This window comes from Podarcis filfolensis (assembly GCF_964270895.1).
Source record: "Podarcis filfolensis genome assembly, chromosome: 1".
Lineage (NCBI taxonomy): Eukaryota > Metazoa > Chordata > Lepidosauria > Squamata > Lacertidae > Podarcis > Podarcis filfolensis.
Genome location: NC_139604.1, coordinates 88428767 through 88442651, shown reverse-complemented (window position 1 = coordinate 88442651; position 13885 = coordinate 88428767). Strand labels below are relative to the sequence as shown.

The window sequence follows — 13885 nt, the reverse complement described above, 5'->3', positions numbered from 1 at the left end:
GAGGCTATAGATCAAATCCATATAGTACACTTTATTTAGAAGTTTTATGAAATAAAATAAATATAAATATCCTCCCCCCAAAAGACTATTCAGTCCAGGGTCTAAAGTGATCTAGCTGCACCATTGCCTTTCCTCTGCAAGTATATTAAATATTTTCAGGCTGTTTGGACTGGGATTCAGTCATGTACTGGCAATTTCAGGTTGTACAATGAAAGGAGATTTGGATATCTTGCATAACAAAGCCAGTTTCTCCCAAGACTGGATTTTTTTGCAATAAGTATAATGTTGGGGAAATGCACTGGAAAGTGTGGGATAAAAATTGCTTGATGCAACATTCTACAACCTCCCTCCAGATAAATCAGGATGAATGCTCAGTAAGCAGCCTGTCACCCTCTTGGTTGCTCCCAGCTATTAGCATTTGCCAACAGGTGGTGTCATAACTTTCAGTTCTTGTAATTTGTTATTTCTAATCATGTGGCACTCCTCCCACACCTCTCACTGTTTTATTTATCTCCGTCAGTGGAGAAATTTCATTTGCAGAGGAGAAGTTTTCTACAATGTCAGCTCTCAGGTTTGGGTTTCTTTATTTCACTAGCTATCCTGTAGGCTTTACTAACTTATTCTCAGAACCGCAAGTAACATTTTGCATAGGCCACATGCATTTTTGTATGCAATACTGAAATACAAGAAGTGGACAAAACCAAGCAGGTTGCAGTCCTAACCCCACTTACCGGGGGGTAGGACTTACTTCTGAGTAGATTTGGTTAGGACTGTACTATGTGTAGATAATTTCTAACCTAATTTAATATTTGACTTTTTGCTGCACTTTTATTATGCTGGAAGCTGCCCAGAGTGGGTGAGGTATAAGTAAAAAAAAATATTATTATTTAATATTCATTGAGGTTATGATTAATATCTCCTTGGCACGCTGAAATAAATATCTACACTTATTGCATGCATTGTGTGGCTCCCTTTCCCCCTCTCTCATTAATATGCTTGTGGGCTCTAGCACTTTGGGGAGATTTGCTTCAGCCCTCCCTAGTGACATTCTGAAGGCTAAACTGAAAAAAGTTGCTAGGAACCTTTGGGTGAAACCATGCACTTTAAATGTATGGTGCAGATGTGACCTTAGGCTGAAATTGTGAGAGAAAGCCTTACTGAACTTAATGGGTATTATTTCTATTATTTCTGCAATTGTGCTACTGAATTTTCCCCTGGCTCCCTGTTGTTATGTATTATCTGCTATCTCTTTTGTCTGTATTGTCGCACAGACCCCAATTTTTGAGCAGCAATACATTCCAGGGAGTCTGGTGCTTATGCAGGGGTTGGCTTTCTAGGAAGAAATGTTATGAATTGGGGTGAGGGGGGCAGTCCATTTCCAGACCTGCAATCCTGTATCCAGGGCTGGTCATTAAGTGGCCACCTAGGGCACAGACTTCAGGGGGACACAGTACTGACCTTTGAGGGGCAGTTTTATATAGGTGAGTTTTTGTAATATTGTATCTTATAAATTTCTGATCATCTTATTTTTTTCCACAAGACATCTGCTTTTGAAAATTGAAATTAGTAGTTTTGTGCAAGTAGTTCAACCTAGGGTACGAAATAACTTAGCACTGGTTACTGCCTGTATCTGTGAGGGAATGCAGAAGGCGAAGGTTGCCAAACCACTTGCTTTGTCAGGGAATAGCTTTCGCTGGCTAGTTAGGTGGTACGATTTAGCATAGCCAAAGAAGTTGCTCTGTGCCATAGAAACCAGCCTTTCCCCTCGCCTGGCTGGTAAGTAGAAGAACAACAGCAGAGTAGTGTGAGGGAGCTGGAAGCTGGAAAAAACAGAGACATGACTTGCTCTGTGCTGGACTTTGGGGCTTCCCTAGAAACCATAGCAAGATCTATGGTTGCTAATCCTGTGAGCGCCTCCATCTTATGCTCTAGTTATATATGCATATGTGTCAATAAAGCCATATATCCTAACAGCACCAACAGTCTCCATTGGCCTTCACTCCAAGGAAGCAAATCCTTGGGAAGCACAGGCACCTCTAGAGTCTCTCACTGCTCAGAGATTGGGGTGGTATGTAACAGAAGGTTAATGGCTATTGAGCTGTAGGATATACTATTTTCTTTATGCATATATACAACCTGAGCATAGGATGGAATGGCTCACAGCATCAACACTCCAACAGATCTTGCCTCTCCATTAGGTTCTTAGCCCCCACCATTCTGCTGCATATCTTTGGATTCAGCACAGCCTACGGAGTCAAGCTCAGACAAACCTCAAATGCCAAAACTAACATCCTTTTGCTTTTCCTTCCTAGCATAGCATGGCATCCAGCCAGGTAAGAAGGACGTGGGAATACCTACCTGCTCTTTGAAGCATCTACGGTGGTCATTATGGCAACACATCTATTTCCTATCTAACTTTTTAAGGTGTCAAAGCCATTCTGATCCTGATTGATTGATTATTGTTGTCATCGCTACTTATTATCTGCCCTACACCTTAAGGCCCCGGGGGTGGGGGTGGCTTACGACATTTAAAATGCAATTATTGCACAATATTAAAAACAGATCGAAACAACTTCTTTAACCAAGGAACCAGTTTGACTGGTTCACCAGGTTTCCTCTTGTAGAGTATAACCTCACAGACAAAAAATCACAGGCCTGCAAGAGATCCACAGATATCATCCAGACTCATCTCCCAAACCAGTAGCAATATTCTTTCTTCAGATTTTTGCTTAATTGGTGTTACATTTTTTTCATTTAAAGGGATTTTTTACCATGCTCTTCAGGTCAAAAAGGCTCACTGCGTGTCTTAGAAAGGAAAGTCTCTGTTCTCTGGCATAGAATCTGAGGGTGCCCCCAGATTATTTTGTGGGAAAGGAGTCAAGCGCACTCTGGAACTTTAGAATTCTACAGTCTAAATCCAGCTGCTCCTTGTTGTTATATTTTTAAACAGACTTTTTGTGGTTTGGAAAGTGATGTGGGAATGCATGAGCCAGAGGAGCAGGTTAAAGGATAGAATCACAGAACTGTAGAGTTGGGAGGGATGATGAGGGTCCTCTATTCCAACCCCTGCAAGCAGGAATCTTTTGCCCAATGTGGGGTTCAAATCCATGACCCTGACATTAATAGTCTCATGCTCTAGCATCTGAGCTACCCAGAGGAGCAGACCAAGAGAAAACCTCTATACATACCAAAGTAACATTTACGGCTGCGCTCTCTTATGTTTTAGGAAGTGGTTTGCAGGAGGAGTATGCACATCAACAGCTCGGCTGGATGGAAAGGTGGCCGTGGTCACAGGGGCTAACACTGGCATAGGGAAGGAAACTGCCAAGGACCTCGCACGAAGAGGCAAGTTGTCTGTCCATTCATCATCCACCACATGCCACTCAACCCAAATTGAGCGGGACATCTCTGAATTACAGAAGCCATCCTGTTTTTTGGTCCAGTACTCTGCTGTGAGTCAGCTGGTTTGTGCCAGACCAAAAAACACACTCTTTTTTTGTTTTGTTTTGTTTTTTGTTTCATGCTCTCCTGCAAATTGGCTCTCTCACACCAGAGCGCTGGACCAAAAGACACTGGCTCCCACGAGAGCACCCCTATTTTCATCAGACGGATGTTGCAGAGTATGCCACCATCAGCCTTAACCATTTTTAAGTGAACAAGCAAATTTATAAGTGCATTAACTCTTTCCTTAAACAGAGGGTTTCTGGTTCATAGGATTTATTTTCATTTTTTAAAGGAAATTCACTGAATTACATAAGCCCCCTGAAGGAGAGAAGGCATGTTGTTGTTTTTTTAAAAAAACACTCCACAAGGGCTCTGCAATAGCAGCTGCACTTTAATATGTAAGCTGCCATATCTGTTTTAACTATATATTTCCCCTTTGGCTCTAAAAGCATACTTGGCATACAATGTAGTTCTTAGCCACACTTCTCTGTATTCACTTTTTCTATACAATAAATAATTTTAGAAACCTCTATCATGCCACTTTCCTTAGGCTGCAACCTTACACACTGGAAGTAAGTCCAACTGAAGCAACTGGTCATTACTGCTGAGTAGACATGTCTAGGAGTACACAGTTGTTGCTTTAAAAGGCCAAACAATGTGATCCACATGCAATTTTTTACCACAGGGATGAGGAGCCAGTGGCCTTCCAGATGTTGCTGGACTTCCACTACTCCTCAGCATGGCCAGTCGTCAGGGGTGATGAGAGCTGTGGTCCAGCCCTTCTGAATGTGCCCTCATTGGTGAAATAAACATTTGACTGTGTCCCATTGGAACTGCAGTCTCGATATATTTAATTAACCATGGTTTAGCGTTATATCTGAATACAGCCATTACATTTGGGGTAAGGGGGGTGTATTTATTACTATAAATGTATGTATTCTGTCCCCTAAAATAACTTTAACCAAAGGTAATTTCCATTTTTAGAAATACATTAAAGTGTATTTTTCTTGAACATAGTAATGGGTAATTAGACAAGGGCAACTACTTCAAATGCTTGAGGTGAGCTTAAAAAAGCTGAGTATTACTCCCCTCCCACAATGATTCACAATTCATTGCTGCCTATAACATCTGCTGGCAAAAGGGCTTTTACATATATTTATATTTACATATTCATATTGTAGAATTTTTATATTAATTTATATTTTGTTGCATTAAAAGAAATTAGTCTAGAAAGACAGGACCAAGTTTAGAAACAGCTTGTTTGCCTTATTCCTCTTTTCTATTAATTTCCCTTTTGAAGGTGGTCGTGTCATCCTTGCCTGCAGAGATATAGCAAAGGGGGAAGCAGCAGCCCGTGAAATTATAGCCGAAACAGGGAATCAGCAAGTTATTGTGAAAAAACTGGACCTGTCTGATAGCAAATCTATACGGGCATTTGCAGAAGATTTCCTAAAAGGTATGACTGACTAAAAGTTGGCACCTGTGTAGTTACTGGTCCTAGAGATAATCTGTGTGGAGTCAAGAGTTTCATAGGTTTTGTTTAAAATAGAGAGGTATTTGTCTGGCTTCCCTATGTGTTCTTTAAACCAGGGATCAATAACCATTTTAGACCAGGGGGCACATTTTGAATTTTGAGAGAGTGCTGACTGCTCCAGTCACAAAATTGCTGTAATGGGGGCCATGGCTTAACACAACATGGCTGCCATAGCATAACACAAAAGAAAAGAGAGAACAGTCATTGCTGATTTTCCACCCTTACCCCACCCTTGGACATCCTCATGCTTAGCACAGGAAGTCATCTATGTCCTGCTGGTCCTGATTGTAGTGACACAGCTGTGAAAGGCAAAAATTCCTGTTTTCTCCATTTCTAAACAAAGCGAAGGCTGACATCCTGTAGCCATTTACCTGGTGTTGTAAGTGACAAAACTGCCCCTTTCCCCTTATGGGGTACCCAAGAGCCCATATAGAATCCTTTCGTAGGTTCTCTATCAGTAGGAGAAAATAACAGAGACCAACCAGAGAATATTGAGAAGCAAAGCAGCTAGTAAGCCTGATCTTTATTGACTGTTGCAACAGGGTGCTCCCCCACACACAGGAGAGAGGAGGAGGACCCAGAACAAAGGTGTGTCTGCCCTTATATAGACATTTTAAATTGCCCGCCCCGGAGTCCAAGACCACAGCCAGAAACATCATACATACATCACAGAAGGGGTGTAGCCCAAGACCACCACCAAAATACATCATACCTACATCACAGAAAAGGTGGTCTACAACAAACCTGAATGAGTTGTTTATCTCCTGGCAAGTTACCTGATTGCATTATCTGGGTTTTGGCCACTCTTTTGTTATTGTAACTACTTAATTCCTGAATCTAGGTCACAGGCTCACACCCTGTTCATATCTTGAATGTGCCCTTAAGACAGGATTTGTGAGGACAGGATTTGTGAGGAAAGAGACAAGGGGAAGGTTTCTCACTTTGACCTTGCAGAGAAATATTTGAGGTCAATTTCTTCGGGACCTTGTCTATGGGGTTTCAGACGTGTGGTTTATATATACAGTTATCAAAATTTATTTATTTTATATATGACCTTAAATTTTTTATAACACTGGGAATAACCCCCACTGAACACAGAGACATCTGAAGTAGAAATGTATCCCATTATACTGGACATTAACAATGCTGTGAATTCTTAATAAGTACTTGGACATTAGCTTCTGCACAGCAGGAGCCTTTTTGCAAATTTCACATTTTGTATTTGCCATTTGAGGAGGGAATTATTTAACACCAACCTGCATTTATTGTGTAGTATTTACAGAAAATAACTTTTAGCAGGTACCTAATCTTGAATGAGTCCACTACAGAAAAGACGCATCCTGGTTGCTAGGAAAAAAGAAGTTCAACCTATGGAGATTCCAAGAACTCCTAGAAAATAAGACAGAAGCAGGAAAAGGACAGTAAAGGGGAGGGGTAAACAGAAACTTTTAATGACCTCAGGGATTTCTATTGCCTGGTGTCCAAACAACTTACTTTACAGTCACCACATTGACTTTACTAATTGGCCTAAAAACACTGGCAGGTGGGAGCAGCTAAGCCGATTCATTTCACAGAAATCACTTAGAAGGGAGTCTGCACATTTTGCTTCATAACTTTCCTTGTAAGAGGGCTAGAGACTTAATTTTTTAAATAGAAGCTTAGAGTCTAAGGAACCCGCCTGAGGTCACCAAAGAAGGCCTTGTGCCTGCTTGGCGATCTCCACTTTAAACCTTCCATGACAATGTTCTTGTATTTAAGAGGAGCTAACCTTTTGCTTGGAAGCTTTCCCTTGAACCTTTCTGGCACTTTGAAGCAGGAGATGGATCATTCCACAGCTTCCATTTGAATTTCAAGATGTCTTATATAAAACACCTGGCAATGTTAACTGTCAGAGACATGGTAGATGGACCTTAGGTATGACCCAGAATAGCTATTCTTATAATTGTCTCATTGCACTCTTGGGCACTCTTACTTCTGGGTCTGATTAAAAGGATGATATGCTTTTGAGTAAACACATTTAAGCATGTATGCTACATTTTGCCTGAAAGGGTAATAATGTGTGTGTGTGTGTGTGTGTGTGTGTGTGTGTGTGTGCGCGTGTGTGTGTGTGCACGTGTAGGAATGACTGTTCGGCTCCTTAGATATAATAAATCCTTCTAATGATAGTAGCGTTCTATCCAAAACATGTGTCACTCAGAATGGACACAGGGTATATTATATATTTAGCTAACAATAAAGATTTAGAGATAATTTTTAAATAAATAATAGTCCGTGAAAGTGGACTACTACAATTGCCAAAACCCATTCAAAATGGGTATGCATGCACTCAGATAATTGCATACTTGAGCAATAAGGATACATATAATATTCACTGGAAATTAGTCTGGGGTAATAGGCCGTTCATACAATCCATTTCTTTCCCACTAGTGCTTCCATTTACAGTGGCACCTTGGTTAAGTACTTAATTCGTTCCGGAGGTCCTTTCTTAACCTGAAACTGTTCTTAACCTGAAGCACCACTTTAGCTAATGGGGCTTCCCGCTGTCACCGTGCCGTCGTGGCGCTATTTCTGTTCTCATCCTGAAGCAAAGTTCTTAAGCTGAGGTAATATTTCTAGGTTAGCGGAGTCTGTAACCTGAAGCGTATGTAACCTGAGGTCTGTGCAACCCAAGGTACCACTGTATTTATTTATCCTGTCATGTGGTCCGATGGTGGGATCTCACTATTTATTTACCTAAATTAGTAGGAGAACTTGGCAAGAACCATCAACCCTCTGTCTGATAGAAGTTTAAATTTCCTCCACCTGTCGGTCCCGTCGGTTAAACTGTAAAGTTTTTCTGTAGACTGAGTAACACAGTCTAATATTTCCTCACTTAGTATTTGCTAATTATTTTAATCAATTTACTATACTGTACTTCCTTGTTCCCAACATATATATTCACAGTAACCTTAAATCATAGAATTGTAGAGTTCAAAGGGATCATGGGGGTCATCTAGTCCAACCCCTGGAAAGCAGGAATGTCAAATAAAGCATCCATGACAGATAGGTGGCCATGTAACCAAATGCTAGTTATGATGACAGTTTAATAAGAGCCTTGCTCCTTAAAACATCTCAATCTTCTTGTCTTTGGTATTTTCTGCTTAATACCCCAATCTCGGCCATTATTTCCTGTAGAGGAGAAGAAGCTCCATATCCTCATTAACAATGCAGGAGTGATGATGGTTCCCTATTCCAAGACTGCTGATGGTTTTGAAATGCATATTGGAGTCAATCACCTTGGTAAGATCATGAGACATTGATGTGATAAATGGATATATTACCTGGCTTCTCTTTGCCTTTGCTTATCTTCCCTGCTCTTTTCCCCAGATTTCACAGATTATTCCTGTATTTGTAAACCTGAATTTATACAGGAAAAGCATAGAGACAGGCGTTGTTGAGGGTAACACCATGAGTATTTCACAAATTAAATTTGAACGCAAAAAGTTATAGACTCACTGTAAACTCCAGTATGGACAGGCCCCAAGTCACAGTCCCCTGGAGATTTAATTAAATTATTTATACTGTGCCCATCTTGGTTGAATTTCATATATTCATTTGAACTAACCAGCCAATTTTTTGGTTATCTATTTCTAGCTGATTTATAGTACAGTAAAATTAATGTCATTTTGTTTGATTTTTAAAAAAACAACCATAAAGTGTTTACATTATTGTGAGTACTATTTTTGTTCCAAAGGTTAGTTTTACATTATACATATGTGTGCCCATAAGCTCTAGAAAAAGGTAAAGGTAAAGGACCCCTGACAGTTACTGTAAGTCCAGTCACAGACGACTCTGGGGTTGCGGCGCTCATCTCGCTTTACAGGCCGAAGGAGCAGACGTTTGTCCTCAGACAGTTTTTCCAGGTCATGTGGCCAGCATGACTAAGCCGCTTCTGGCGAAACCAGAGCAGCGCACGGAAATGCTGTTTACCTTCCCGCCGGAGCGGTACCTATTTATCTACTTGCACTTTGACGTGCCTTTGAACTGCTAGGTTGGCAGGAGCTGGGACCGAGCAACGGGAGCTCACCCTGTCGCGGGGATTCGAACTGGCGACCTTCTGATCGGCAAGCCCAAGGCTCAGTGGTTTACACCACAGCATCAGCCACGTCCCTAAGCTCTAGTAAATAATTGTAAATCTCCTCTCCCTTTAGGGCATTTTCTCTTAACATTCCTGCTGCTGGACCGTTTGAAAGAGTCAGCCCCAGCTCGGATAGTGAATGTTTCTTCGCACCTCCATGCTTTTTGGCGGATAAACTTCAAGAACCTGCAGGGAGAGAAATACTACAATGGGTTCCTGGCATACTGTCAAAGCAAACTGGCTAATGTTCTGTTTACCAGGGAGCTGGCTCGTAAATTGCAAGGTGAGCTTTAAGAATGAAATGCTAATGGCACACAACCACTCATACGTACGTATATAATAGGGTTGCCCATAGCCAAAGCCTGGATGTGTGAGGAAGGGGGAAGTCACAGATTACTGAAAGGTTGCACGCATGAGAGACACCCCAATCTCCAAGCGGTGAGAGACTCTAGGGATACCAGCACTTACCCAGTGTTCAGCTTTCTTGGAATGAGGTCAGTGGAGACTGTGGTGTCTTTAAGATATATGGTTTTATTTACACATACATACAATCTCAGCATATGATGGAGGGGCTCATAGCATTAGCACAGCATAGATCTTGCTTCCTCATTTATTTGCTGGGAGCCCCAAAGTCCAGCACAGAGGTAAACATGTCTCTCTCCCAGGCGCTGCAGCATCTCCCCACTTCCCCTCTCACTCGCAAGCAGCTTTCCAGCTCTCAGCTCCTTTGTTGTCCTTTTGCTTCTTTGTCACCTAGATGCAGCTAATTTCAACATAGCTCATTCCTTTGAAGTGAAGCAGAGCACTACAGTGGCTGTCTGGTCTTTGAATTCAAAGAGCTTGCCTGACTGGCTCCCAACCTCCCCCAATCTCGTAACCATAGCTGGGTTGAAATTTAATGGAAGCATCAGAATGAAATGACTCTGCATTTAAAATTCCTTCTGGGAAAGCTATTAAAAGTATGATTTGGAGCCGTGGGTAGAGAAAAGGTTAGGCATCACCACATCACCTCTATGTTTCTCACTGCTCCCAATGAGGAATTTTAAATATTGCACATTGAAAGGGGCCATTGGGCTAACCTGACATGCATTTTGTGGCATTGGATGTCTAAATTGTCCTAATATTGTATCTTACCCATGCCATTGCCAGTGGCTTCTAATGTTATCTAAATTAAGGGTTTTCAGTGATTTATGAATCCACTTTCCACAGTCTCAAATGCTTCTTTATCCCCAAGGATGTTTCAGCCAAGCCATCTCACTGCTGTCTTTCCTCTCAGTTCAAACTCAGACTGGTTCCGAAGTGCTTATTTGCTCCCTATGGCAAGCTCTGATAAGTGTTGCTAGTTCCCAAACTGTGCTGGGCATTGCACTTCAAGACTGCAGGGAGAGAGGGAGATCCCCAACCATCAAGACAGATTAACATTCTGTTCACCCCCCCCCCAAATATGTAAACCATTCATTTAGTATGCTATAACAGATTTCAATTTAAAAGATGTTAACTTTTTGCTGTTTTATTTATATTTTTTTGTGTATTTTTTAAAAATGGCTTTGTTAAACCCTCGATACTAATTGAGTGCTGCACAAGGTTCGGTGCATTGCAATGATATTGTGTGTATTACAGTGAAAAGGGTGGTCCAATACTAGCTGCCTTACAGGGTACATGGGAACAATATTACTCCTTTCCTTTTGAACCTTTGGATTCATATATTTTGGTTGATATTTCTGCTTTATGTTTTTCTAGGCACTGGAGTTACTGTCAATGCTTTACATCCTGGTGTGGTTGATTCTGAATTGTCGCGTTACTCATATTCGTCAGGAATTTTTAAAGCGCTGTTTCGCTTCACGTTTAAGACACCAAAAGAAGGAGCCCAGACTAGTATTTACTGTGCAGTGGCAAAGGAACTGGAGTCAGTGAGTGGGCAATATTTCAGGTGGGTCTGGGATTGTGATTTGCAGTTGGAATACAGACATCTGGATTCAGCACGTCTGGATAAAGTTTTCTGTGGTAATGCTCAGAGGTGCCCACATCAGACCCAGAAGGCAATATTAAAATGGCACATCGCACATTAAAAGAAAGAGATCATATGCAATAGCTCTAACTTAAAAATAGCAGTGTGGACATGGGTTGTGAAAAGTCTTTGCCTCTGGTACAGCAGACAGAGAACAATTGCTCCTTCGAAATATTAAAGGTAAAGGTAAAGGACCCCTGACAGTTAAGTCCAGTCATGAACGACTCTGGGGTTTTGACGATCATCTTGCTTTACTGGCTGAGGGAGCCAACGTTTGTCCGCAGACAGTTTTTCTGGATCATGTGGCCAGCATGACTAAGCCGCTGCTGGCGAAACCAGAGCAGCGCATGGAAACGCCATTTACCTTCCCTGACAGAGCGGTACCTATTTATCTACTTGCACTTTGACGTGCTTTCAAACTGATAGGTTGGCAGGAGCAGGGACTGAGCAACGCGGGGATTTGTCCTAGGCCCTAGGCTCAGTGGTTTAGACCACAGCGCCACCCACATCCCATCTTCGAACTATACAGAAGCTATACAGAAATAACAAAGCTATTATCAGGAACATCCAGACAGAACAAAAGCCCTTTTCATACATAGTCAATTGGGGGGGGGGTGTCATATACCAAAATTTGCCCCTTACTTTTTCAACGGTGGGCAGGACAGCTTCTTTATCTTGTGAACTGCCCTGAGTTTTTCGGATGAAGGGCAGTATATAAATTTAATAAACAACACCAACAATAATTCATTATTATATTTTGTAACTTGAGAAATGACAAGCAGTTTGCTGTCAGTGGGCTGGCCACTAATTCCTTCACCCTCAAATGATTCGGATGCAGCTTCAGTTGGGGGGGGGGAGCTGCAACAAAGCCATAGTGTCTCCTTATCGGCAACCACCATGTTTTGTGACAACTGTCTCAGCCACCAATGACTGCAAAAATTAGGCAAAGTGCAGTGGACAGTGCCCCATACAAAAACAATGAAAACATCTCCTTTGTTCAGGAGTTTGAATTTGCTCTGATATGATCACTCAGTTAATAGGTTTGGCTATTCCTCGTCTTACTTGTCAACCCTATTGAATTGTCTGAGACTTACTTCTCAGTAAACATGTATAGGATTGTGCTGCTGGGGTAACCTTAGCCCACTGTTGTCCATAAACCCAATTTGCTGCTATATTGATTTGGGAAATACGCTCAATGTTTAATCAGAATTCTGATTCTTTGATGGTTTTGAATGGCTTAACAAATGATTAACAAAGTGCCTAATGAATATTTGTTTTTTTCTTTCTACAGTGACTGTAGACCAGCCTGGGTTGCTCCTCAGGCTTGTAACAAAGAGACCGCAAAAAAGCTCTGGCAAGTCAGCTGTGAGCTGATGGGCATCCAGTGGGAGTGAACTGGGATGGGTCTGTGGTTGACATTCGTAGACAGAATGTGAATGCAACCGGAACGAAATAAACTATCCTTATCTTCTCATGTGTAGATGTCAGTGTCTATCAGGCACTTTATAAACATAGATTGTATATTAATAAAATATGTTCTAATCAACACTGAGTTCTACTCTTTGGTGACCTGAAGACAGTGATACTTAGCTGCCAACACATAACTGCTTCCCTGGGCGGGGGGGGGGGGGAGTGAATCTGCCCTAATTGGTTTGTCATATAACTTTCACATGTAAACCTGTTAGATTGGTTGGATTTTGAGAAATTATCCCTACATAGAGGAGGGCAAAAGTATTTTTTTTTATGTGCTGAGTCAGAATCTTCCTTCACATTGAAAACTGCTCGCTTCTGCAGCAGATATACTAAAATTGGGACGATACAGAGAAGATTAGCATGGCCCCTGCGCAAGGATGACAAGCAAATTCGTGAAGCGTTCCATATTTTTTGACTTCCGGTTTCGATTGCAGACAGAAAGGGAGCGCGGAAAACCTCGTCGGGGGTTTTCCGAGTAATACAGGGGCTTGGGGGAGCCGCAAAGGCACTGCGCCCCCCAAAAATCTTAAGGGGGACACCCTTGAGGGATAGGCTATCCAGCAGCATGGGAGCGGTTTTGCGTTTTTTTCGGGTTTTTTCTTCTGGAAGAACTTGAGGACGGCAGGACTGTGAGCGCAATGGGAAAGTATCGACCCTGTGTTACGATGCCTCTGGCTCTCACTGGAGAAAGCGATGGATCTCCATAACTACAAGAATGGAACCCTTAGTTTGAGTAGAGCATTTTTATTCCAAAAAATTGAAGAACACACTAAGTGAACGTTGGAAGTTAAAGGATTTAAGTAAGGAATTCAGCTTGGCAGAGGATTAAAATGGCGCAGGATACAAAGTCGCAGGGAGGAGAAAGGAAGTAATATTCTGCCTGACTGAGTGAGTACAAAACGAAAGGCCTCGGCACTTATTGTTGAGGCTACTAGACTCACCAAATACCAAATACAAAGTAACAAATAATAGACTGCGTGGAAACTTTGTTATACCTTTTTTGGGAAAGTAATGAGTAGAAATGCAACAACATAAAGTCGTTTAAAAGAACAGCTTGAAAGAGCAGGGGAAAAAAGAGGCAGAAAGAAAGTATGAAAAGCGGCTCTAAAGGGATGAAAAGGAAAGATTGAAAAAAACTGTTTTCCTATACTTTGGAACTTTCCCCCCCTTATTCTGAAAACGGTTTGTACAGAAGGCTTAAGAAAAGAGGATATATTAAGAACTTTGAAGAACCCTCTGCACATTTTCTTTTCCCAGCCCACTTTCTAATTTTTTCTACTTTCCCTTCACAATTTCCGGATTTCTGTAT

General features: G+C 41.6%; 1 protein-coding gene across 2 annotated transcripts; it reads left to right on the top strand.

The window, feature by feature from the left end:
• Positions 1-444: 444 nt before the first annotated feature.
• LOC310758928 (retinol dehydrogenase 12-like) lies at positions 445-12649 on the top strand. 2 transcript variants are annotated; one of them, XM_083605718.1, is made up of 8 exons: positions 502-571; positions 2313-2333; positions 3227-3345; positions 4745-4900; positions 8153-8257; positions 9169-9378; positions 10836-11025; positions 12395-12649. In XM_083605718.1, exons 1-8 carry the CDS (start codon positions 558-560, stop codon positions 12495-12497), a joined length of 918 nt encoding a protein of 305 aa, XP_083461844.1. In that variant the 5' UTR covers positions 502-557; the 3' UTR covers positions 12498-12649. The 2 variants fall into 2 exon arrangements, with proteins under 2 accessions (XP_083461843.1, XP_083461844.1); XM_083605717.1 differs by lacking the exon at positions 2313-2333 and having other exon boundaries at positions 445-571.
• The last annotated feature ends 1236 nt before the right edge of the window (positions 12650-13885 follow it).

Coding starts and splice junctions, on each gene's coding strand:
- LOC310758928 (XM_083605718.1), top strand. Junction 2,334..3,226: donor ATAGCATGGCATCCAGCCAG/GTAAGAAGGACG, acceptor CTTATGTTTTAG/GAAGTGGTTTGCAGGAGGAG. Junction 3,346..4,744: donor CAAGGACCTCGCACGAAGAG/GCAAGTTGTCTG, acceptor TCCCTTTTGAAG/GTGGTCGTGTCATCCTTGCC.